The 22,227-nt window shown below is 47.7% G+C and overlaps 5 protein-coding genes across 9 annotated transcripts; 3 read left to right on the plus strand and 2 right to left on the minus strand.

Moving 5' to 3' along the window:
* Positions 1 to 136: 136 nt before the first annotated feature.
* LOC115763600 (centrosomal protein of 104 kDa) lies at positions 137 to 5,831 on the minus strand. Of its 3 annotated transcripts, none has more exons than XM_030706227.1 (8): positions 5,630 to 5,831; positions 3,547 to 3,714; positions 2,452 to 3,490; positions 2,076 to 2,190; positions 1,018 to 2,015; positions 816 to 961; positions 653 to 754; positions 137 to 591 (listed from the first exon to the last, which is right to left on the minus strand). In XM_030706227.1, exons 1-8 carry the CDS (start codon positions 5,667 to 5,669, stop codon positions 449 to 451), a joined length of 2,751 nt encoding a protein of 916 aa, XP_030562087.1. In that variant the 5' UTR covers positions 5,670 to 5,831; the 3' UTR covers positions 137 to 448. The 3 variants fall into 3 exon arrangements, with proteins under 3 accessions (XP_030562087.1, XP_030562085.1, XP_030562086.1); XM_030706225.1 differs by having other exon boundaries at positions 2,076 to 2,214; XM_030706226.1 differs by lacking the exon at positions 5,630 to 5,831 and adding an exon at positions 3,847 to 3,923.
* LOC115763603 (cytochrome b561 domain-containing protein 2) lies at positions 3,935 to 5,325 on the plus strand. The gene is made up of 3 exons (XM_030706230.1): positions 3,935 to 4,238; positions 4,386 to 4,578; positions 4,640 to 5,325. The coding sequence occupies exons 1-3, from the start codon at positions 4,065 to 4,067 to the stop codon at positions 4,960 to 4,962; spliced, it is 690 nt and encodes a 229-aa protein (XP_030562090.1). The 5' UTR covers positions 3,935 to 4,064; the 3' UTR covers positions 4,963 to 5,325.
* A 170-nt stretch (positions 5,832 to 6,001) lies between the features above and the next one.
* LOC115763448 (probable dolichol-phosphate mannosyltransferase) lies at positions 6,002 to 6,962 on the plus strand. The gene is made up of 3 exons (XM_030706017.1): positions 6,002 to 6,154; positions 6,209 to 6,419; positions 6,492 to 6,962. The coding sequence occupies exons 1-3, from the start codon at positions 6,051 to 6,053 to the stop codon at positions 6,900 to 6,902; spliced, it is 726 nt and encodes a 241-aa protein (XP_030561877.1). The 5' UTR covers positions 6,002 to 6,050; the 3' UTR covers positions 6,903 to 6,962.
* A 74-nt stretch (positions 6,963 to 7,036) lies between these two features.
* On the minus strand, positions 7,037 to 13,637 carry LOC115763447. Its single transcript, XM_030706016.1, has 10 exons — positions 13,568 to 13,637; positions 12,090 to 12,206; positions 11,793 to 12,025; positions 10,432 to 11,725; positions 9,900 to 10,005; positions 9,042 to 9,841; positions 8,258 to 8,984; positions 7,998 to 8,188; positions 7,465 to 7,940; positions 7,037 to 7,404 (listed from the first exon to the last, which is right to left on the minus strand). Exons 2-10 carry the CDS (start codon positions 12,158 to 12,160, stop codon positions 7,181 to 7,183), a joined length of 4,122 nt encoding a protein of 1,373 aa, XP_030561876.1. The 5' UTR covers positions 12,161 to 12,206; positions 13,568 to 13,637; the 3' UTR covers positions 7,037 to 7,180.
* Positions 13,638 to 14,404: 767 nt separating this feature from the next.
* On the plus strand, positions 14,405 to 22,106 carry LOC115763442 (protein lev-9). Of its 3 annotated transcripts, XM_030706008.1 has the most exons (16): positions 14,405 to 14,616; positions 15,027 to 15,329; positions 15,401 to 15,580; positions 15,642 to 15,833; positions 16,735 to 16,911; positions 17,342 to 17,524; positions 17,577 to 18,367; positions 18,424 to 18,631; positions 18,692 to 19,617; positions 19,670 to 19,777; positions 19,830 to 20,146; positions 20,212 to 20,357; positions 20,417 to 20,531; positions 20,587 to 20,705; positions 20,764 to 20,923; positions 20,979 to 22,106. In XM_030706008.1, exons 1-16 carry the CDS (start codon positions 14,565 to 14,567, stop codon positions 21,907 to 21,909), a joined length of 4,908 nt encoding a protein of 1,635 aa, XP_030561868.1. In that variant the 5' UTR covers positions 14,405 to 14,564; the 3' UTR covers positions 21,910 to 22,106. The 3 variants fall into 3 exon arrangements, with proteins under 3 accessions (XP_030561868.1, XP_030561867.1, XP_030561869.1); XM_030706007.1 differs by having other exon boundaries at positions 18,424 to 19,617; XM_030706009.1 differs by lacking the exons at positions 17,342 to 17,524; positions 17,577 to 18,367; positions 18,424 to 18,631; ... (6 more) ...; positions 20,764 to 20,923; positions 20,979 to 22,106 and adding an exon at positions 16,991 to 17,223.
* The last annotated feature ends 121 nt before the right edge of the window (positions 22,107 to 22,227 follow it).

The raw sequence follows: 22,227 nt of genomic DNA on the forward strand, positions 1-22,227 counted from the left end.
AGGAGCCAATTGATTGCCTTGCGATAAGCTTGCTCTTAATGCCACAGTGCTGCCAGATCGGCCAAGAATCGACGTTGTTATCAGTGCTCGATAACACCAAGGGCTCAAATATATCGAATAATTAGCGGACTTTAAATTCATATTTAAAATTACTCTCGATTGGCTTTATTTTTATGTAGGACGTTTGGAAATTCGTGTTATGTAAAGTTAACAAATCACATTGCGTAGAAAACATATAGACTTAAATAAAGTGTAACAAAATATAAAGCATAAGTAATGCTGGCGTTAGCCAGGTCTCATAACAAAATTTGCTCTAAATGCAATGTATGTAATAAAAATTGATTTAAATTACGCTAATGGCCGTTGGCTTGTGATAAACTCGCTCAAAGTTGTGAATATTCCCTAATGAGAGGATGGTTATTGATGACTTTTGTCCTAGGATATTTGTTTAGTTTGCTTTCTTTAAATTCCGTTTACGTATATTGCCTGGACAGCCGCCTGCGCTTAGGAGATGCAGCTTCCAACCGCCATCCAAGGGCAGATGTACATCATCATGGCAAAGTGGACAGCGAGCGGCGCCCGTTTTCAACTCTAAAATAAATCAAATACATATCCTTTATAAATAACAAGCTGACCGAGATAAAGTACGTACCGCGGCAAAAGTCCTCCATCTGATGCAGTTCATAAAGCTGTTTATGCACCGACTCCGTGCAGCGAGTGCACACCACATAACTATCCTTGGCTTCACATTCCGCTGTAGTTCGAGTTGAAAAATTGTAGAATGCGCTTATGCTAGGGATCACAATAAAACTCACTTGTCAAATGGTAGTTGAGTGCAGCTACCTCCAGCACCTGACTGCATTGTGGGCACTTGGTGAGAAATGGACAAGCCTTCCAATAATGCCGATCTAGTTGGCCCGCATCGCTGCCAGAGCAGCACCAGCCGCAGAACGGGCAATTGCTATAATGAATGTTTGGGCAATTAATGAAAATAATTACATCACCGGCTGTACTCACATTTTCGGTGTTGCCTCCTCAGTAGACTCGGAGTTAGTGGCTGATCCCTTGCGCGAGTTCGTTGCCGACTGCATAGAACGCTTCAGTTGCTCGTTGTACTGCTGCTTGCCATTGCAGCTTACATAGCCATTGTCGTTCGCACCAGCCCCACCGTTCATGCTTTTCAATATGCGAGATGCATCTGTGCTGGTCGAGGGCTGCATGAAATCCGCGCCATTGCTTGGATTGTAGCCGTCAACGTATTTACTGCCTTCGAGTAGCTCCTGTTTGCGTTCCAAGTCCAGTTTATCAAACTCCGTGAAGAGCTGACGATAGAGCAGGTTGCGTCTGGTGATGTCGTCGTCTGGTGGTAGCTGCTTACGCACAAGTCGGGGATTTACTTTGTAGACAAGCAGCAAAATGCGTTCAGCCACTTTGCGTACCGGCTCCGCGGGATGATGTATGCCGGAGCAGCCGCAGTCGGACAACGCGCGACAGGTTAATCCGCTGTGCTTATCTGAGCTTATGCCTTGTGTATGAACCAGCTGTTCCAGCATTTGCAATCGGCTCATGGCCAAACGCTGATGCGTACCAGAGCCAACGCTACGCGATAGCGCTGGCGCCACCAGGTTTTGCTCGGTCACCTGCGGACAGGCGGCAATACTGAGTATTGTGTGCTGTGCCAGCGTGTGCAAACGGGCCGAGGGATCACCCGACTTGGCCAGCAGCTCGGGCAGCAGACGATCTACGCACCGCGCCACCTCGTTGGGTGAGACACGGCCTGGCACATATTCAAGGAACAACACACGAACTGTTTCAGTTGCCTGGCTAAAAACAGAGTAAACAGCATCTCGAACGGCGCGATGCAGCAGAAGCGCAGCGCTGCGTGCCACCTTGTTTGGACTGGCCGCATGCTCATTGCCCTCCGCTTCCACTTTTTCCCGCTCTTTGAGAAAGTTGCGCAGGCGCAGCAGACCATCCTCCCGATCCTGAAACTGGCGAGAGTAGAACTGCTCAACCTAAAAAAAATCGATACAGAGATAGTTATTATGAACGTACGGCAAAAGGACAAAGCTTACCAGTTCACTGCCAAAGACCAGGATGGGCAACGCTGCCTGGCGACGCTCGCGATCGTTGAGACGCGAGCGACTGCGATTTGGGTCCGCTTCGAGCAGCGCATTGCCCTGGCACTCCCTTAAAAATTCATTAGTATTTGAGCTAAATGGTTAAGGTAACGGAACGACAACGTTTACGGGAAAAGAGAAATGAAACGAAACGAAAGCACCAAAAACATCGATGACGATTACTCTTACGGTCTTTTAAATGGCGGGTCTATAAGTGTTATGATTATGTTGTTCGTTTATACCTCATGCCGAATCATGCAACATTCTCGCTATTCCTAACCACAACAACAACAACGACAACAACACTAGCTACAGTTTGCTTAAAACTTACTGCCTCAGGGTGGGAATAGCTCGCTCCTCGTAATCCTCGTAGGAGTTGCGCGGTGCACTTTTATTGCGCCGTCTCAGCGATCCTTGTCGACTGGACATGGGTGAGCTGTGCCGCGATGCCATTGGCAGCCGGGGCGATTGGGGCAACTCGTCGTGCGACTTGGCCAGCAGATGCACTGCAGCAGCCGGCGCGACAACGGCGCTCACGACATCATGGCTGGAGACGTCAATAGGTGATTTCTCAAGCTGGGTACTGGTGCGTTTCGGACTGTTGGCAGCCTCGGCCAGAGCATGTGCCACATCCTGCAGGCTAGGTGCGGGCGGCAGACTTGGTTTGCCGCCCGCATAGATTTCGCAGCTCTGATCGTTTTGGCTAAGTGCCCCATCGGTTTCGAGCAGCTTATGCACTTGCAGCTGCTTGAGTACGCACGCGCGATACATTTCGATCTGCTCCTTGCGCAGCTTGGCTGCGCTAAAGTCTTCTTGCTGCACCGCCTGGCGCTTGGCCAGCGCATATCGGCCCAGGCGCTCGCCTGCCGTTCGCAGAGCCGTCATGCAAAGCTTCAGCTTGCGGGCATATTCAAAGCGTTCGGAGCTGACCGCCTTCAGCTTGCACTGCTCCAGCTCGCGTATGTACTGCACAATTGACTCTTCCACGTACATTGAAAATAAAAGGTCATCACACACGGAGGCGAGAGCCAGTTCACCAGTGGCGGTGTCTATAGGCGGCGTCTCGCTGGCCAGATGCTCGTCACCATCGTTTATGGCAGCCGATTCCAGATCCTCACCGAGCACATTGACCGCCATGAGCGCAATCTGTTGACTATCGTTGAACTCATTGCAATGGGCACCAATCAGCCGCAGCTTCAGATGCGTGCCACGCCTTGGATTCACAGTAACGCTCTGGAGCTCACGCGATTTGTAGTTGGTGTTCGCATTGTCGGCGAGGGCGACAAATCCAAGAAAATCAAAATACTGCGAGGACGGAGTGCTGGGTATCGACTTTGGAGAATAGTGTAGCCAGAGCTCCACCTTTTCGGCTGCAATCAGAAACAATAATTTGTTATCCAACATTGTTAGCGGGCTCTCAACTCACGTATCAAGTACTGATGTGCCAAGAGCTGAATGCGATAAATCTTGGCAGGTTGCTGGAAACGGAGAATGATGTCGTGCGTGCTTAATCCGCTGTCCACGGCACTGCGCCAGCCGTGCACCGTGGGGCCATGTGTGTTTAGTTCGCTGGCCGGGAAGCCGGCGTCCTCGTCTGGAAAACAAAACAGTGGCAACAATTTATTTGGATAAACAGTGTTGGTTAACAACGTTTACTGTAAGCAACATCACAACAAATGTTAACTGTTATCAGCTTGAGCAGATGTAAAACTAAGCCGCAACTCACAAACAAAAAAAAACATTCGAATGACGCTATCATTCAGGTACACACATCTACACATATACGTGGCGCTGGCGACGCGTCGACGCTCCGTCTTATCATCTGCCGCACTATTATACGCGTAGCCGAGGTAGCTTTGCGCTAGTCGCGTCTGTAGCCTGGGCCGCAGCACATCGAAATTTGTCTAATAGAGTTTGTAATTTTTATCGGGCAAATTAACAAATATGCCGCAAACTACAAAATTATCGCCGATGTCATCCGCATGGCTGCAAATTCAAAGCATATTGAATAGCATAAATCATATGCTGATCTTTCTAGTAGCTGTCTTCTTCTTCACACTGGCCCGCAGTCTGGACTTTCAGGACACGGCCATGCACATGTTCATGACGGGCATCGGTGTAAGTAACTCAAGACTTTATCAATATCAGGCTTAATAAATGTCCACTAAGTCTCCTGAAATGGCCGTTTCATGGTTATCATGTCGCGCGCTCTGCTAACTGTTAACTTATCATTGATTTTGTAACCTTTATACCTTTATTTTGTAGTTTCATGTACTGATTGCGCAGGCATTGATGTCGCACTACAAGCTAAATCCGATAACCCGCTGGATATCGCACAAGAACAAGTCGCGTTTCCATGGCCTGCTGCAGCTGGTCGGCGGCTCAATGGTGTTGCTAGGCGCCCTGGGCAAGTTCTCCCAGAAGGACGTGCACTTCAATACCTGGCATGGCCGGTTCGGTGCGTGTGCGCATAAATTTAACGGTTCAGTGAACACTTCTAATATTAATTGACATTTCAGGTGTGGCCGCTGCCTTCGGCTGCGCCGCGAGCGTTGTTGGCGGCCTGGTTAACTTTTTCCAGCCCAAAATGGTGTTGAAAGTAATGCCAGCCTCCGAGCTGCGTTTTCGTCATAATCTGTTTGGACTCGTCACCTTTACGCTGGGCATGACCGCAATTTACCTCGGCTACTACTCAAAGTTCTTTACGCGCTATGTGGATCATCAGTTTATACCTGCCATGATGTTGGCCACCGCACTAGTCTACCTGCTGACCATAATTGGACCCCTGGGCTCGCTGCTAACAAAGCTTAGATACAGACGGCAAAGAAATCATCAGCAGTAGCCAGAAGTCCACGTAAGAAGGGTTTCGAAATGGTGGTGGAGGTTATGAGGCTAAAATGGGATGTCCCGGCGTATGAGTAAAATAAATAAAACAAACTTTGTAAAGCTCAATGAAAGCAATTCGAAGAACTGTCAAGTCGGTGCGCTTGGCCGGCTGCCAAAATTCTTTGGCTGCATATTAAATTATATATATGTGGCTCAGACGCCAGACGTATTATGACAATCCGCAATCGGTCATTATAAAGATATATGCTGACAAAACTGTGATTAAAATGCATTATTACAGATGGAAAGTAGTTTGTCATGGATCTGTTTGCAACGCTTTCAAGTATCTTCATACAAAGCATAATTTACATAAGATAAGATATACAAGTTCTATGTCTAAATAAATAAATCAAATAAAAAACATTGTTACCATGCATTTACAGTTTTATTGTACTTTTGAATGTTGTTTAATTAGGCGTTGCACTAGGCGTATGCGTGTTTTATCGATTTCTCAAGTTAACCCTAATGGCGCGCTAGGCTCGGAACTGGACTAGCCCAGCGGTAACTATAACTGGAAGCACAATGTAAATTAAGAGAAATAATACAATGAAAAACAATCATTAAGAAAAGTTGGAGAAATGAAAAGCACAATTCTACAGAGCTTATGTTTTGGACTTGTTTACCTGAGGCGAATACCACATTGAATGGTATTTTCTTGGCCATTATGTAGCAAGAAACACTATACAACTTCACGTGCACACATTTACTTAAATGCAGTCAGTAGTATGTTGCGCGTTGCCGTGAGCAGCGTCAATTGCTTGACGCACAAACTAAGCGTAAATTAAAGAGCGGTTCATACCGAATCTGCGGCCAAACGGCGTTTGCACAGTTGCTGCTCTTGTAGCTTATTGATAACGGTTATCGATAAATATCAGCTGCTTGAAAAACGGTGTTTACCAACACTACTATCTGTTTCGGTTTTAATTTGTGTCGTTCATTTGAGTTCCATTGGAGGCTTAGCGAACTAAATGAACTATTTTACAACCGGTTCGCTCTTCGACCGAACAACTCTGTTTGGCATGTTATTTGTGTAAGCAAAACAAAATGCCAACAAATGGCCACAAATACAGCATTTTGCTGCCAACATACAATGAGAAAGACAATTTGCCAATTATTATATGGCTTATTGTGAAATATATGAAAGCTAGGTGAGCACATGACATACTATTTAGCTGACAACTCGACTAAAATTGTCTTTCCAGCGGCTACGAGTACGAGGTGATTGTTATTGACGATGGCAGTCCGGATGGCACATTGGACGTGGCTAAGGATTTGCAGAAGATCTATGGCGAGGAAAGAATTGTCTTACGTCCGCGCGCAGGCAAGCTCGGCCTAGGCACAGCCTACGTTCACGGAATTAAACACGCCACCGGCGACTTTATTATTATCATCGACGCCGATTTGAGTCATCATGTGAGCATAGACTATAGCCATGACGTGTTACGTGGATGGGGTACAAATATTTGTTTGTTTATTTCGTTGCAGCCCAAGTTCATACCCGAGTTCATAAAGCTGCAAGAGTCTGGCGACTATGACATCGTTTCCGGCACACGATATGCCGGAAACGGCGGCGTTTACGGCTGGGATTTTAAACGCAAGCTCATCTCGCGCGGTGCCAATTATTTGTCCCAAGTGCTCTTGCGACCCAATGCCAGCGATTTGACGGGCTCATTTCGGCTGTATAAGAAACCGGTACTGGAGAAGTGCATAGCCAGCTGTGTATCAAAGGGCTACGTCTTCCAAATGGAAATGTTGGTACGGGCTCGCCAGCATAACTTCAGCATTGCCGAGGTGCCGATATCCTTTGTGGATCGCATTTACGGCACTTCCAAGCTGGGCGGCACGGAGATCATTCAGTTCGCCAAGAATTTGCTGTATTTATTCGCCACAACCTGAGCAGAAATTACAACAGACGAGAACAACAATAAAGCTATATACAGAGATGACTTAATGAAATTTGTATTTGTTATTTTTTTGGTTATTTGTTTAGCCTTTTGTACATGTGGTAAGTTTTTAAGAATTTTACATACAACTAATGAACTATGCATGAGAAGATTCTTTTTTGTGATATTTATATCATTCGGAATTATAATTTCTTTTCATTTGTTTCATATATGTATGTTTTAATTTGAATAATGATATCTAATGTTAATTGATCCAGGTATCTGACCCCATTAATTACTTAAGTTGAAAACTTTGTGCTGGTTGTCGGGATTGCCATATAAGGTGCCACAGTCATCCTCCAGGGCGTTGGCAGTGCTGCTGCCACCATAATTCTTCAGCGCCAGCGTCAGCAGATCATTGCGATCTCGGAGGGCCAATACTACGAACGCACCGTTTGGCAATATCTCGCAGGTGCTGATCTGTGCCGGGGGCTTAAAAACAGCCAGGGACTTGGCTGGGAACAAGAGCGAAGAAGTTAGGCAACAGTGACTTGGAACTCGACCAGTTTTCTCACCTGAGCTCAACTCCCACATGCGTATTGCGCTGTCGCGGCCCTCCTTGTCGAACGACAACAACACTTTGCCCAATGGATCCAGTTTCAAGTATGTGACAGGCGCATTGTGTCCAATTAGCGTACACTTGCAGTTGCCCGTAACCAGATCCCATATTAATATCTTGGCATCCTCCAGGCCGGCAATGACACAAGCGTTCACTTGGGATATGGCCAGGGCAACTGTATTACAGCTGGGCTTCCATTTCTTGAACAAAGTACCGCTCTGCAGATCGTAGACCACAATGAAATTCGGCGTTGTTGGCTCGTTGAGTTCCTTGGCTACCACACACACATAAGAACCCTCATGCGTGATGGCTGACAGCGAGGTGACAAAGTCATGATGCGGAATTCGCAGATCGTAGAGCAATTTACGTTGCGATAAATGCCAAACGAGCAGGGGAAATGGCTTCTGCGTCTCGTCGCCGCAAACCAAAATCCTAAAAAGAATGCAAATTTTTAGTCAAAGTTTATGTGGTCGACAAATAACTGCTCACCGTCCATCGCCGGAGACTAGCAGCGAGTTCAGGAAGCGATCCTCGCCCGCCTTAAAGGTGGTCACACAATCGCCCGACTCCAGATTCATTAGATTCACATACATGCGATTGCGTGAGAGACAAACCAGGTGGTTCTGATCGTGCAGGCCAAAGTAGGGCATCTTCTGGTTCATCACGCCCTTTAACGTGACCTGCCGAGAGTAAAATTGGATGACATCAACAAAGTCTCCAGATGATGTTATCTCAATAGAAAATCTTACCTTAAACTTGCCCTCGTCCAGGTTGATGACCCGAATCTCGCGACGACACAGCACAGCTGCCTCGTAATTACCAACTGGACACATGGCCGTCGGCTGCGGTATGCCCTGAAGTTCGCGTATGCGACAGCAGTTCTTTACATCCCAGATGCAAATCTCGGCACGCTCTGTACACAAGGACGCCACATAGCAGCCCGGTTGCGGCAGATTCATGAGCACATCGTAGCCCCGGACAGAGGCTGAAGCGGCTGGGCTGGAATTGTCGCCGTCAACTGGTCCCTTATCATTGTCATTGGCATCGAGATCGGCGTTGAGTATCTCGAGAAAGGCAAACTCCAGCTCATTGGTATACTCCCACCAGGAGCGTATTTTCTCATCGTCTTTAAGCTCAGACGACTCCTTGAAGCGCGTCTTCAGATAATATTTCATAAGTGTGTAGAATTGCTGGCCGTCATAGCTGAGCTCGTGGAGGTATCGCACCAGGAACTGCTTTAGAAAGTTGATATGCACATAGCCCTTGGATCCCTCCTGGCCAGCCAACCACTCGGCATGCAGAATGTCATGCATTAGATGCGCCGGCCCCGTTGCGTGCACCTTATTGGCTATCCACTGCAAGTCCGTAAAGTAGAAGCAATTGTAGAGTATATCGATTTTGTGCGCCGCCGGCTTATCCTCAATAACCGCACAGAAGTGATGATAAGGCAGTTTTAAGTACTTCTGGTAGTTGTAGCTGAAAATTGTACGTATTGCATTTAATGTGGCCATCAATTGGAGGAGGATGTCTTACGTTTTTGCGCCAGCGCTGCCCTTAAACTCGCTGTCCTGACGATCGAAGTAGTCCCGTAGCGCTTCATGTACCAGCCACTGCTTCTGCGCATACCTCGCCAGGACGGCGCGCCCGAAGCTCCTGTCCGCTATTCTTATATTCTTAAGACCTAAAAGCATTGGTCCCATCAGCCAACAGAACTTGGACCATATTTTGAAGACGACCTGCGCCTCCAGCTGTGTGATCTTTTGAAAAACTCCCAAGCAATCGCTCTCGCGTATGCCCCAAGGCGAGAGACGCACGATCAGAAGCAACAGTTCCACCTGGTCGGCGGCAAACTTGCTCTCCAGCACCTGCAGTATCTTGCTGGATATGTCGCCGATCTCGCTGATCGGCTGCGACACATGGCCCAGCCAGGCCAGCCACCAGAGCGACTTCGCATGGTATGGCGTCTTGCCGTGCAGCGATTTCCAATCGTCGGGCAGTTTGAGCGCCCCGTTCGCCGCGTAGAAGTCGCCGCCGCCGGAGCTGAGTATATCGTGCCACTGGCGCTCCGTGAACTGGCGCAGACGAAGAAAACAACGCTGCGGTATGCCCAGCTGCGCCAGCGCGGCGAGCATATCAAACGAATCACCGCTAGCATCTTCGTCCTCCTTCTCGCTGACAGTCAATATCAGCTTGCCGCAGCTGCCCAGCTGCATCGGCAGCCAATCCAGTGCCACATCGCACTGCAGCTCATCCAATCCATCGATAATCAGCACAAAAAACCGCTGCTGTCTTCCCAAAATCTCCCTTATAACTCCGGCATAGGCTTCCAGTGTCTGTGGATGAGCGTACAAATTGGAACTTTGGCTTTGTGCTAATCTCCGGTCTACTTACGTGTGGCACCTGACATTGTTGGCCCGTCTCGAGCACCGACATCTGATTGGCTATGGACCCAAACAGCGAGCTGATGTCCGAGGAGCGTGCGCTCAAGTTGGCATATCTAAGGCAAAGAAACATGTATTTTGCTTGGATTAGAATTACAATGCACATCAGGTCTTCAACGGGTCGCAGACTATTTTATACTCTTGCACGAAGTATGGGGATCTATTCTATGGGGAATCTCCAAGAAAGTTGAGCTGATATTATTTGAGAAGATTCATTCTGAGTGGGAAATGGGGATTGAAGATTATATCTTCCTCCCAACGGATTAAAGTCATAATTCAAAGATCTACCTACTTAATTACTGAATTTGTGTCTCTTCACATACGTGGTCGGAAAAAGAAGCGGAAACCTTTTGACCAGCTGGCGGGTCAGCTTCAAGATCGTCTTTAAATATCTATTTGGGATATTTATTTACATACTTGGTGACAAATAATTCATCTCGGTGGACATCGCGTTGGGTTTCCCTTTCATTCATTCGACTCACCTCAGTACCAGCTGTGCCTCCGGCTTCCAACGATGCACATTCTCCATAATCTTGGACACGAGTACACTTTTGCCGCTCCCTCGGGCACCCGAGATGACCAATGGCTGTGCGGTTCCATCGCGTATGTAACGCTTGACATCATTCATGATGTCAAAATTGGCCGAATTCTGAGCGAGCAGCTTTGAGTAGTGGCCAATCAGCTGAATCTCTTCGAGCAGGACGCGGTCCACGCCCAGCGTGTTGTAGGGTATGCTCTTTTGCTGATGCTCCTCAAAGATGCCCGCCAGCGATTTGTCCAGCAGGTTTTCAATCACCGCAGACAGTTCGTCATCGAGGATGTTCATGGTGGGCAACAGCCGTATGAGATTCTTCTCGCACAGCTGACTCTTGAGCTCCGCATAGATGCGTGTTATGCGCCGCAGCACCTCGAGCTCCAGCTGGGTGGCGTTATCCGGGGCGCGTGAGTAGTGGGCACCTGTTTGTATCCAAATGCAGCGTTTGGCCAGCTCCTGACTCATCAGCACCGTGTTGTTGATCTCCTGCTCGACGACAGTTGTCAGATACGAATCCTTGACGTCGTCCGAAAAGAGACGCAGCAGCACGGCGAGCAGCTCGTTTAGCTCGGCATTGACCTGCGTGGAGTAGGGATCGATCTGCTGCGTATACAGCCGATGGCACATTGGCTGATACGAGTTATCAATTGTATACCATTTCTCCAGCAGCAGTTTCTCTGCGTCGCTGGCGGCGCTCAGTACCGAGGTGAAGTCCTGGCTCTCGATTGTGAGCGGCAGCATGGGTGTGCCCAGGGTGGAGCCCAGAAATAGCACGGGTATGATGTAGGCTCCGGTCGCATGGCGGGTTATTTCACACAGGCAATTGGCTGCCTCCTCGTGACCGCCCTGTGCCTCCAGCGGCGTTTGCGTCCAGCGCTTGACCTCCTGCAGCCTTGAGAAGTCCTTTTTGGGATTGCCATTCGCCTGCTCCAGCGACGCCCCCGTCGCTGCCGCATCCTTTGCCGTCGACTCGCTATCGTGCACATCGGCAATAATAAAGTCGAATCCTTTGCTTTGGCACTTGCTTTTAAAATGTTTGTACAGGCTGTAGATGACACGCTTGTGCTTCTTGTACTCGGTGCTGTTGTCGGCCAGTATATAGATGACAATCTTCTTGTCGCGCTCGATTTTGCGGCCGGGAGGAGGCTTGCCCTGCAGCATGCTCAGATTGCTCATGCCCGGACTAACATTGGCCACATCGCTAGGCGCCTGCGCCCCCTGCGGTGTCGTGCTGTTGGAGTCTGCAATTATCGAGAAGCTCATGTCACAATGGACCACAAATATATTTGCTGCTAGCCAAGGGCTCACCCTTCTCTGATGCAATGGGCTTCGGCTGAGGCATCTGATGTGGGCGCTGCTGCTGCTGCTGCTGCTGCTGCTGCTGCTGTTGCTGCTGATTGCCATATGTGTCATTGATCTGCGTCGCCTCCGGCAAAGCCTCCACATCGGCCAGCGGCGCTCTCCTCTCCTTGATGTCGTTGGCATCGTGTGTTAGCAGCGCCTCCTTTTTATCTGCGCCGGCTTCCTCGTAGGGTGGGGAGCTGTAAAGCAATCAACATAATGGTCTGAAGGAAATTTCGGGCATGAATTGTGCAATAAACGTACTCATCTGATTTCTCGGATGAGCTGTCCTTGTCCTTCTTTTTCTTCTGGCCGGAGCTGCACACGTTGCCCATGGTTAACCTTTTAACCTTAATTAAGTTAAAATTAACTATTTATGTCCTGCAATTGAAAAGGAAACTTAATTATCCTAACAAGTGGATAAATTGTGCAGAGTGTTGTCAACTTCATTGCATAAAATTAATTAATTGTTGCCAAGTAAATATGTTAATTGCAAATGCATTTTTAAGTTCATTTGCAGCTTGGAATTACGATTTACAAAAATTCTTAGCTCCACTTTTTTTTCATGAATTATAAGTATTTGTTATTTATATGCAGAGTATCTCATGGTGCTTGGGTTCCCGTGGAGTGTCCCCATATCGATTTACATCGACCTGCAGGGATGTGGCATTTGAAAAAGCCTAGGCTTTCATTTTACGCCAGGTACACACTGGTAAAACAATGGAGGGGGGAGGGCAAGCAATTACGCACAGGCGGCAGCTCTTTTTTATAACAGCGCAAAATGCATACAAATATGTATTTCAATATGTCGTTAAAGATTTCCTTTTGTTTCAGCCTAATTGTCGTTCATTTTTCGAGTATTTTGAGTCTTTCACTTCCACAACAGGTCAATGACAAAAACAAAAAAAAGAGAATACTTTGCGTCCTGTGCGAAGAGAGGGCAAGAGCGCAAGAGGCAGAGAGAGAGAGAGAGAGCAGCAAAGAGAGCGAAAGCTCGCTCACCGAACGCATGCTCTCTGCTGAACTTTTATAGAGATTTTCTGCGTTCAAATTGGCATTGGCGTTAATCAAGTGGCCGCCTTATGGGTGGGTGGGTGGTTGGCTGGCTGGCTGGCTGGTTCGTTGCTCTGGTGGTCTGGCCTGGTCTTGGTCTTGGTCTGGTCTGGTCTGGTCTTGGTCTCGCTTTTTGGTTTGGATTTTTGTGTACACGCTTGAAAATTGTTGACGCGCAAGCGGCTGACCTCTTGCGGATTCAATGTCTTCTGCGCTGCCGCTGGCAGCATATAACAATTTTTTTTTCTTATGGTTGAATATTTATTGGCTATCAAAATATTTTCAATCGTGCCACCTTTTTTATTCAGTTGCTCTATAAATAAACTTGTTTCAAATACACACAGCACTCAATACACATGTATGAACAGACATACACACATATGTACATACATATGTATGTGTTTAGAACATTTTGTTTTTTATTTGGCTCTTGGATTCGACATTTTGTCGCGCATTTGTCGCACTTTTTGAAATCTCTCAATAGCAATTAATTTGTCCAAGCATTCCTTGAATAGTAATAATAATGTTATATTTTTTTTTTTTGCGCATATGTCACTTACACTGCTCGCATATGTGTGCGCTTTTGTGTGCTCATGTGTGTGTGCGAGAGGGGGTGGGGGTGTGCTTGTGTGTATGCATCGCTTAGTTGGTTTTTTGATTTATTTTAATACACAAATTCTGGCACTTACTTTTCTTTACGCGCTTTCCGCACGCGCCCCTCACTCCCCGCCGTACACCGCAACCAAAACCCGAAGCCCAAACCCGAAGCCCAAACCCGAACCCGACCCGAACCCTAACCCGAACACAAAGCGAACAAATTTAAAACATTTCCACCCACTGCACTTGCACTTGCCGTTATTTGTTTTTGTTTCACTTTTTTATAACACAGCACTCTCAATTAATTGCTTAATAAAAACGCTCGCCGCACATTTACACTAAGACATTTTCGGCAACACACAAAAAAAAATAATATTGTTTTTGTCCCCACCCCACTTCTTTCGTTTTCGCGCTTCAGATAGTAATTTTCCCGTTTTGTGCGTTATGCTCCGTGCCGTGCGTCGTTCTGCCTGTGAGCGTTGGAAAATTTCTCGACGAAGAAACGTGTGGCGAAAGCTTTTCAAGCGAAAGCTTTCACGCTCTCCCACGTTCTTAGCGAGGGCTGCATTTGAGGTGAGGAAAAGTGTAGCAGCAACTGGAAAAGGGTAGCTAAAATAAGTGTTTGAATCTGACCGTTAAAGTTGGCGGGATAGAAAATGTGAGTTATTTGCAAAGAAAAGCTCGAGCACAAATAAAAGATTTGAATTTATCTAAGATCTTAATTTTCATATGTCTAGAATGAGAGAATGCAACATTTGTTAATATCCAACATAAACATGGCATTCGATGCTTTCGGAGTGTTTAGCATGGACACAAACCCGCAACTTAGCCGGACGCATCCTGTGCCTGTCAAAATGGATGCTGCTCTCGCCTCGCGTCGCACTCCGAGAGCAAAATGTCCAAAATTTCAGCAGCTGAGCTGCATTTCGCGTTGTTTCGCCAAAGTGTGCAGTCTGCAGTTTTGTAAACTCCTCTCAAAATTCGCAATAAATTGCTATAACTTATCAAAATAGCACACCAAATTCTACAGATGTAAAACCCAATTAGGAAAAGAAAAAAACAGAAACAAGTTAAAAAACGGTTTTCAAAATGAATCGTCTGCTGCTGCAATGTCTGGTGACCACGATTCTGGTCTACAAAGGTGAAAACTAATCTGTTACAGTAGCAAATTGTTGCAACAATTACAACAAATACTTAATTCGATTTTTAAATAATTAAATTATATGCTAAAAGTTAGCTGACGGGAAAAGCTGAAAAATGTATATGCTGCTGGTTATATAAGCAGGTGCTCAATGCGCAGGCTCCGAATGCTGCCTGGACAGCCCGACCAACTGACGGACTGACTACGTCAACCTAAATGGGTCAATGTTGTCGAGGACAAGTCGGGCAGCAGAGCCTCTGCTTGGGAGAGGCAGCTGAGCAAAACAGAGAGAAGAGAAACGAGAATCAAAACAAAGGGGCAGATAATGGGGCTGGTTCAGTGACATCTAGATACTTGTTGGAGGAGTGTGTCAAACGCCATATTCAACGTTTATTTTACGCTTTTTGCAGTCATCTCGGTGCCCACCAGCCAGACAACCGTGGTGAGCGGACAGACCACCACGGAGATACCGCAACAGGATGATGACGACGACGACTGGGACGAGGGCGACGATTCGTTGGAGTCCGATGATGATGGGCGCGTCTATAAGAATCCGCGCAATTCACCCTCCACGGAGTGCCCGCGGGATGAGGAGCAGGCCACGCTGTTAGGCCAGAAATGTTTGCGCAAGTGCTCGTCGGATGAGGATTGCAAGAGCAAGAAAAAGAAATGCCTATGCGATGGCGTCTGCGGCAATTCCTGCATCAAGCCGGGTGAGTCTGCAAAATAATCATATCTTAATGCCAAATCAATTGCTCGCTTATAATTTGATCACCTGCCGTAGATCGTGAATGTCCAGAGCTAGCCCAACCCAGTCTGGGACAGGTCACCGTTGCCGGTCGTCATTTCGGTGCTCGCGCTTCCTACTCCTGTCCACATGGCTACCATGTGGTGGGCCTGCAGAGTCGCCTCTGCCAGGCCGATGGCAACTGGGCCGGCGCCGAGCCAGCCTGCAAGCAGAACAGTAAGCCCAGCCAAGCTATCCCAACAAGCAAATCCTTATGGTTATCCTGCATTTTCCATAGTCTACTGCCTGAAGCCGCCGCAGATTGAACACGCACGCAACTCGGCACTGCCCGAGCAGGAAACCTTCGACCTGGACTCAACGGTTCAATACCATTGCTATACGGGCTATGTGACCAACGGGTTTCCACGTGCCAAGTGCCTGGCCATTGACAATCTGGCCAGCTGGTACGGACCGGACATACAGTGCGAACGTAAGTGCATTCAAATCTGGAATTCTTAAATATAATAATATAAAAAGTGCAATTCTTATTCATATTTTTTTCACATTAGTTTTGGTTGCCCAAATGAGTTCGAATTTTAAATTTATTTTTAACACAAAAAAGAATGCGATTGCATTAACAGTAGAGATTTTTTATTATTATTATATTATTATTATTATTATTATTATTATTATTAAATTATATAATAAAAATAAATATAAAAAAATAAAATAAAAAATATATATAATAAAAAAAAATATATAATAAAAAATATAGATAATAAAAAAAAATATATAATAAAAAAAATATATATAATAAAAAAATATATATAATAAATAAAAATAAATATTAAAAAAAAATATATATAATAAATAAAAATAAATATTAAAAAAAATATATATAAAAAAATATATATATATAAAAAAAAAATAAAATAAAAAAATAAATATAAAAAAACAATAAATTAAATAAAAAAATAAATATATATAAAAAAAAAATAAAAAAATAAATATTTAATAAAATATATATAATAAAAAAATATATATAATAAAAAATATATTAAAAAAAAATATATAAAATAAAAAAACATATATAATTAAAATATATATAATACAAAATTATATATAATAAAAAATGACATACTAGAAAATTATATATATAATAACATTAATAGTTCAGCTCCCTCAAAAAAGCAATCATTTTTACACTATAAAATCGAGTCTGATCCTTCAGCTAGGACAATCCCATCCTGTCTAGTCTGCATCCTCTCCAATTTCGAGCCTCTGCTATCTGTGCAAATCTGAAGCGGGTTTTTCCAGTTTCCATAAAATATAACAACGATTAATGTTAATTAAATTAAATTCAACCTGCTTTACTTTACCTCCGTTTCCAGCTCGTTCCTGTGGACAACCTCCGGATCCCGCCTATGGCTGGCACGCCGGCGAGTGCTACACCTATGGCTGCAAGATAACCTACAACTGCGGCACGGGCTACGAGCTGGTGGGCAAGCACGAGCGCTACTGTCAATCGGATGGCTCCTGGACGCCCAAGGAGCTGCCGACCTGTGTCTGTGAGTATAATGCGTCCATTTATCGGCCGGTAGATATTATAATTTATTATGTCTTTATAATTTATCAACCCCCAAAAAGCGGATAACATTAACGCAAATCTAACTACGACCCAACCAGGCCCAATTAGAGCTTCCGAATAGTTTGCAATTTGTTCCGAGCTCAGCTTTTCCGATGCTCCTAGCCAAAATTGTTAATATTGTCGTTCTTCATTCAATAATATAACGAATTGTTCAAATTTTATGCAAAAAAAAGTTGTTGTTGTTGGCCCACAAAATGTTAATTGAATAAATAAAAGTTACCACAAATCTTGAGAATAACTTGAAACCAAACCCGAGTTGTTTTATTTGTTGGCGGTCCATGAGATTTGTGATAGCTTTTAAGCCAGCCCCCAACCCCGCTTCTAATTTCCCCTCATCCTTGTCTTCGCAGTGGTCACTTCTGTGGTCTGTCCTACGCCGGAGAATCCCAAGAACGGCAAGGCTACGTACACAACCTTGGCCTACAACTCGGTGGTTAGCTATGAATGCCGTTATGGCTACACCCTGGTGGGCGAGAGCTCCAGCCGCTGCGGAGCCAGCGCCAAGTGGAGCGGCACCGTGCCCAGCTGCAAGGGTACGTACTTGCAGCTCTTGTATATGGATATCTGTTAGCCAGCTTCTTGCAGAGATCAACTGCGGACATCCGGGCGTGTTGTATAATGGCTGGATCGAGAATATCGAGGCGGGCACGGGCCTGGGCGCCAGCATTATCTTTCGCTGCCAGCCGGAAATGTTGATCAACGGCTTGGGCTCGAGTGTCTGCCAAATCGATGGACGCTGGCGCAATGCCCTGCCCGAGTGTCTGGCGCCTTGCGTTGTGCCCACCATATCACAGGGCTTTGTCATACCCATTGAGATAACAACCGATGAGAATGGGACAACGATAGTCACGCCCACGACGACCACAACGCCATCGCCCACCCAAATTGTGGGCGGCGTGGAGAAGGTCAGGCACGGCACCGCGCTGGAGGTCAAGTGCGATGAGAACTATGAGTTTCCTGTCTCGCTACTGAGTCCGCCAACCTGCAACAATGGCACCTGGAGCATCATACCACGTTGTGTGCCCGCACGCTGCAAGAGCATGCCCAAGCCGCCGAAGCATGGCATGGTAATGGCTCCCAAGACGGAGCACGGCATGAAGGCGAGGTTCAAGTGCAAGGATGGCTTTAAGCTGGTCAGTCCCGAGGGCAAGGACATAACCGATCCGCACGACTATGTGCTTACGTGCTCCTTCGGCAACTGGACCGGCGAGACGCCCAAATGCGATGAGGTCTTCTGCTCCTTTCCTGGTTACATACCCAATGGCAAGGTGCTGCTCGTCGGCAATATGGGACTCTACGATTATCGGCCGTATGTCAAGAAGATTGTCAACAACAAGCAGATTATGTACGACTGCGACAAGGGCTACGTCCTGGAGGTAACCAAAACTCATTCCTTACCATTCCTAATTCGGTTTCATGACCATTTTTTCAGGTGGGCCCGCCTGGCGCTACCTGTGTGGGCGGCAAATGGCGTCCACTGGATCTGCCGCAGTGTCTACTTGGCCAGCATCCGCGTTTGCGCTGGAATCGTCGCCGCCGGCGCTCAGTGCAGCTGCGCCAGCTGCGCTCCGTCTATCTGCTGCGGCGTCAGCGTCAGCTCCAACGCCAATTGGCCGAGCACAAGGATTTCGCACGGCCGGGTGAGTTCGGAGTTCGGAGCTGCTTTCATGTGAATCCCATCAGTAGCATTTTTTTTACAGCTGGAACGGCGGGTGAAAGCAGGGTTAAGCGCAGCGCCCATCCCAATCCCAATCCGTCGGACATTGATGTGGCCTACTCCAAGTACTATCAGAAGATCAAGGAGCGCTACCTGCGCTATGTGCGCAAGATACTGGGCCACAATCGCCTATACAAGCAGATGCACGTCCAGGACGGACGCTGGTACAACCAGTACAACAATCCGGAGCTGGTCATGATGCGCAAGGCCACCCACAAGTGGCGCAATGCAGCCGATGGCGAAGCCGACCTCGATGACTATGGGGACATGAACGAGCATCGTGGCGGTGTCCTCACCTTGCCCAACATAAATCAGAGCTCGCGTCATCGCTCGTCGCCCAGTTCCAATGAGGCACCAGCACCCGACACCAGGAATACGACACGCGCTTTAATCGAACAGCTAAAGTCCCAAATCGTGCGTCGTCGCCGCAAGCGCAGCGGCTCCACGGCGTCCGCGTCCTCGTCCGCCACGCTGCCCGATGCCGACCTGGATACGAGTGATGGCGGCGAGGTGGGCAAGGCTGCCGGCGGCAAGCGGCTACGTGGTCCTTGCGAGGATCTCGACTGGGATTCGTTTGCTAATATAACCACGGTGCGACCGGGTAAGGCGCCGGGCAGGAGCTCGGTAGGCATTATGCTGCATCTGGAGTGCAATGCGGGCTTCAAACTGAACATCAAGGGCGAGAATGCGACGGCTCGTTGCATCCGCGGCATCTGGAAGCCGGATACGCCGAAGTGCATGTCGGCCCCGTGCCTGGTGCCGGCAGTGGAGCATGGCAAGTACTACAAAGTGGAGCCGCACACCAAGCAGCTGAGCGATAAGCCCTCCCTGACGCCGCTCTCCACCTACGAGGAGATCCAATCCAATGAGTTCATAACTCTCGAGTGCGAGGAGGGATTCAACATCCAGGTTAGTTCATGGTCTTCCCACAAGCTGCCCTTATGCCATCGCTGACTTTCAGGGATCCGCCCAGCTGCGTTGCGCCCATGGCTCCTGGTCGGTCAACGCCTTCTCCGAATGCACCTCCCTGCCGTGCACGCTGCCCAACATACCCGGCGTCATCTACGAGGCAAGTTGGCCAATCTTCCAACCTCCCAATCCTTACTCACATTTCTGCACAGGGCGGTTATCGAGCTGGCCTCACCATTGGCCATGGCAGCACGGTCAGCGTTCGCTGTGAACTGTCCACCAATGCCAATCCCATCGAGATGTCTTGTCTGAAGGGCGTCCTAACCCCTCCTAGTATACCCTGCGAGTCGGGCTTGCGCAAATCTCGGGAGGAGCTGGAGCATGCCACGCCCACGTCCACAGCACACACGAAAATCGAGCACGAGCTGGACGAGCTGCAACATCTGCACGATAACAACACGGAGGATCACGGAGATGAGCTGAAAATGTGCGGCCATCCCAGCTTGACGGACGGCGCCCTGGTTTACAAGTGAGTCGCAATGCCTCCGGCTCCGGTCGAGACTCAAGTAACCACTTTCCAACAATCTGCTCCAGAAACGCCGACCATGCGGAGATTGAAGGCGCCTACGAAAGCGGCACAGAGATATTCTTCAATTGCATACCCAATGCCGCCGGCGATCGTCAGACCTGGCGCATCATATGCGACAACGGGCAGTGGGTGGGACGCTCCTACAACTGCGGTAGGTTCGGTTAATCTCGGATCCATGAGCTCCACAATTTTCAAATATCCATTAAACAGAAAACGGCACGTGTTTATTCAAAAACAACGAAGCGAATGTGGTCAGCTTTTACAATGATCTGGAAATTAGAGAGGACGTCGTGGAGTTTCCTCCAGGTGCTACCATTATATCCAGGTGCGTCCCATTGACCAAGCTGGACGCAGCTAACTCTGTGCAATCCATTTTCCAGATGCGTAGACATTGGCAAGTTCTCGATGACAGGCAGCCACGACCGGACCTGCATCCACTCGGAGTGGACCAACACGAAGCCCGTGTGCTCGGGTCTTAATCAGGAAAATGATTATGCGAGTATGTATTATTTTCAGCAAATTTTTGTTGCCGATCATAAAACTTACTTCGACCGCAGTGGAGAAGGCGCCCACCATACTGTTCCGGCATCAGAACGGACCCATCGCCCAGAGCAACGATGGCAAGCTCATCGTATATCCGGGCACCACGCTGCACATGGAATGCCTGTGGATGCGCCGCTTTGGTAATCCCAAGTGGAATGTCAGTCATGTCTACAAGTGGGTATCAGCTGGATTAGCGCCAAAAGTCATTTAATTTATCACGCTATTCCAGAAACTATACCGAGGGCTGGGTGACGGAGGCGGATGAGGGGCGAGATTCAACGCTGGAATATCGTCTGAGCATATTCGATGCGGTGGCCGAGGACTCCGGCACCTACTCCTGCATGACACCCGCCCGGCATGAGCATGCCGTTGAGGTGGTGGTCAAGGAAATCAATTGCCCAGAGATACCCATAAGGCGTGGCTTGATAGTCAATACGAACGATACGAAACTGAGCACACGCGTGCTGTTGTCCTGTTCGAATGGCAACTCGTTGATTGGCGCATCGGAGCTGTTTTGTTTACCCAGTGGCAATTGGAGCGCGCTGTTGCCGGTTTGCGAAAGCGTGGAGTGCGGCGATATACCGCTGATGCCGAACAATGTTAGCTCGCCGCGCGTTTCCGTGCTGTCGCGTGAGGTGGGCGGACGAGCGGCATTCTCCTGCTCCACGGGTTACGGATTGCGCGGCCCATCTGAGGCCATCTGTTTGCCTACGGGCGAATGGGCGACACCGTTTCCAACATGTGTCGAAGTGCAATGCGATAATCCTGGTGCGCCGCAAAACGGTTACGCCCAGGGCTCGGCACCATATCGTGCCGGCGACGTGGTCCAATTCAATTGCAACCCGGAATACATGATGCAAGGTCAGCCAATAATTGCCTGTCAGGATAACGGACGCTGGTCGGGCGGTTTGCCCAAATGTGTGCAGGCCTGTTCGTATCCGGGCACCGCGATCAGCGGACGCATGTCCTCGGTCAAGTTCTACTATGCCATCGGCGAGAGCATTACCTTCACCTGCGACGCGGGCCTCGAGCTGCGCGGCTCGAAGGTACTCAAGTGCATGAAGAATGGCAAATGGTCTAGCGCTATACCGACTTGTGTGGCAAACGATGCGCCCGCCGGCGCCGTCGGTACCAATAAACATTTGGCAACCATGGGTTAAGCGATGTTTGAATTGAGTTTAAAATCAAAGTGATACTAATACATATGTACTTACTAATGCACATTCAAGAAACAGACACGAGTATACTAATTGTGACATACTTGCAATTCAACAATAATTGTATTTGTAATGGTCTTACGTCGTCATTTTACTATCAATAAATGTTCAGTCAAATAAAATACTAAAAACAAAACCAAGCCCAGTTGGCGCCAAAAATGTGCTTGTTGCCTATTGATATTCGATAAATGTTTGGTTCACAGTTCATCTGATCCAAACATCGTGATGAGCGATTTTCAGTTCAGTTAATTTGACATTGAC

This window comes from Drosophila novamexicana, unplaced genomic scaffold (genome assembly GCF_003285875.2).
Source record: "Drosophila novamexicana strain 15010-1031.04,08,12 unplaced genomic scaffold, DnovRS2.1 tig00000739-arrow-arrow-pilon, whole genome shotgun sequence".
NCBI classification, from domain to species: Eukaryota; Metazoa; Arthropoda; class Insecta; order Diptera; family Drosophilidae; genus Drosophila; species Drosophila novamexicana.

Excerpts from the sequence above, each read along its gene's own strand:
- LOC115763603 (XM_030706230.1), top strand. The coding sequence starts at position 4,065 with ATGCCGCAAACTACAAAATTATCGCCGATGTCATCCGCATGGCTGCAA. Across the intron at positions 4,239-4,385 it reads TGTTCATGACGGGCATCGGT|TTTCATGTACTGATTGCGCA; the intron begins GTAAGTAACTCA and ends TTTATTTTGTAG. Across the intron at positions 4,579-4,639 it reads TACCTGGCATGGCCGGTTCG|GTGTGGCCGCTGCCTTCGGC; the intron begins GTGCGTGTGCGC and ends TTGACATTTCAG.
- LOC115763600 (XM_030706225.1), bottom strand. The coding sequence starts at position 5,669 with ATGGCCAAGAAAATACCATTCAATGTGGTATTCGCCTCAG. Across the intron at positions 3,715-5,629 it reads CAATGTGGTATTCGCCTCAG|ACGAGGACGCCGGCTTCCCG; the intron begins GTAAACAAGTCC and ends TTTGTTTTCCAG. Across the intron at positions 962-1,017 it reads GAGGAGGCAACACCGAAAAT|CAATTGCCCGTTCTGCGGCT; the intron begins GTGAGTACAGCC and ends CATTCATTATAG.
- LOC115763448 (XM_030706017.1), top strand. The coding sequence starts at position 6,051 with ATGCCAACAAATGGCCACAAATACAGCATTTTGCTGCCAACATACAAT. Across the intron at positions 6,155-6,208 it reads GTGAAATATATGAAAGCTAG|CGGCTACGAGTACGAGGTGA; the intron begins GTGAGCACATGA and ends TTGTCTTTCCAG. Across the intron at positions 6,420-6,491 it reads ACGCCGATTTGAGTCATCAT|CCCAAGTTCATACCCGAGTT; the intron begins GTGAGCATAGAC and ends ATTTCGTTGCAG.
- LOC115763447 (XM_030706016.1), bottom strand. The coding sequence starts at position 12,160 with ATGGGCAACGTGTGCAGCTCCGGCCAGAAGAAAAAGAAGGACAAGGAC. Across the intron at positions 12,026-12,089 it reads TCATCCGAGAAATCAGATGA|CTCCCCACCCTACGAGGAAG; the intron begins GTACGTTTATTG and ends ATTGCTTTACAG. Across the intron at positions 7,405-7,464 it reads CATGTGGGAGTTGAGCTCAG|CCAAGTCCCTGGCTGTTTTT; the intron begins GTGAGAAAACTG and ends TCTTGTTCCCAG.
- LOC115763442 (XM_030706007.1), top strand. The coding sequence starts at position 14,565 with ATGAATCGTCTGCTGCTGCAATGTCTGGTGACCACGATTCTGGTCTAC. Across the intron at positions 17,525-17,576 it reads CACCGTGCCCAGCTGCAAGG|AGATCAACTGCGGACATCCG; the intron begins GTACGTACTTGC and ends AGCTTCTTGCAG. Across the intron at positions 19,618-19,669 it reads AGGAGGGATTCAACATCCAG|GGATCCGCCCAGCTGCGTTG; the intron begins GTTAGTTCATGG and ends GCTGACTTTCAG.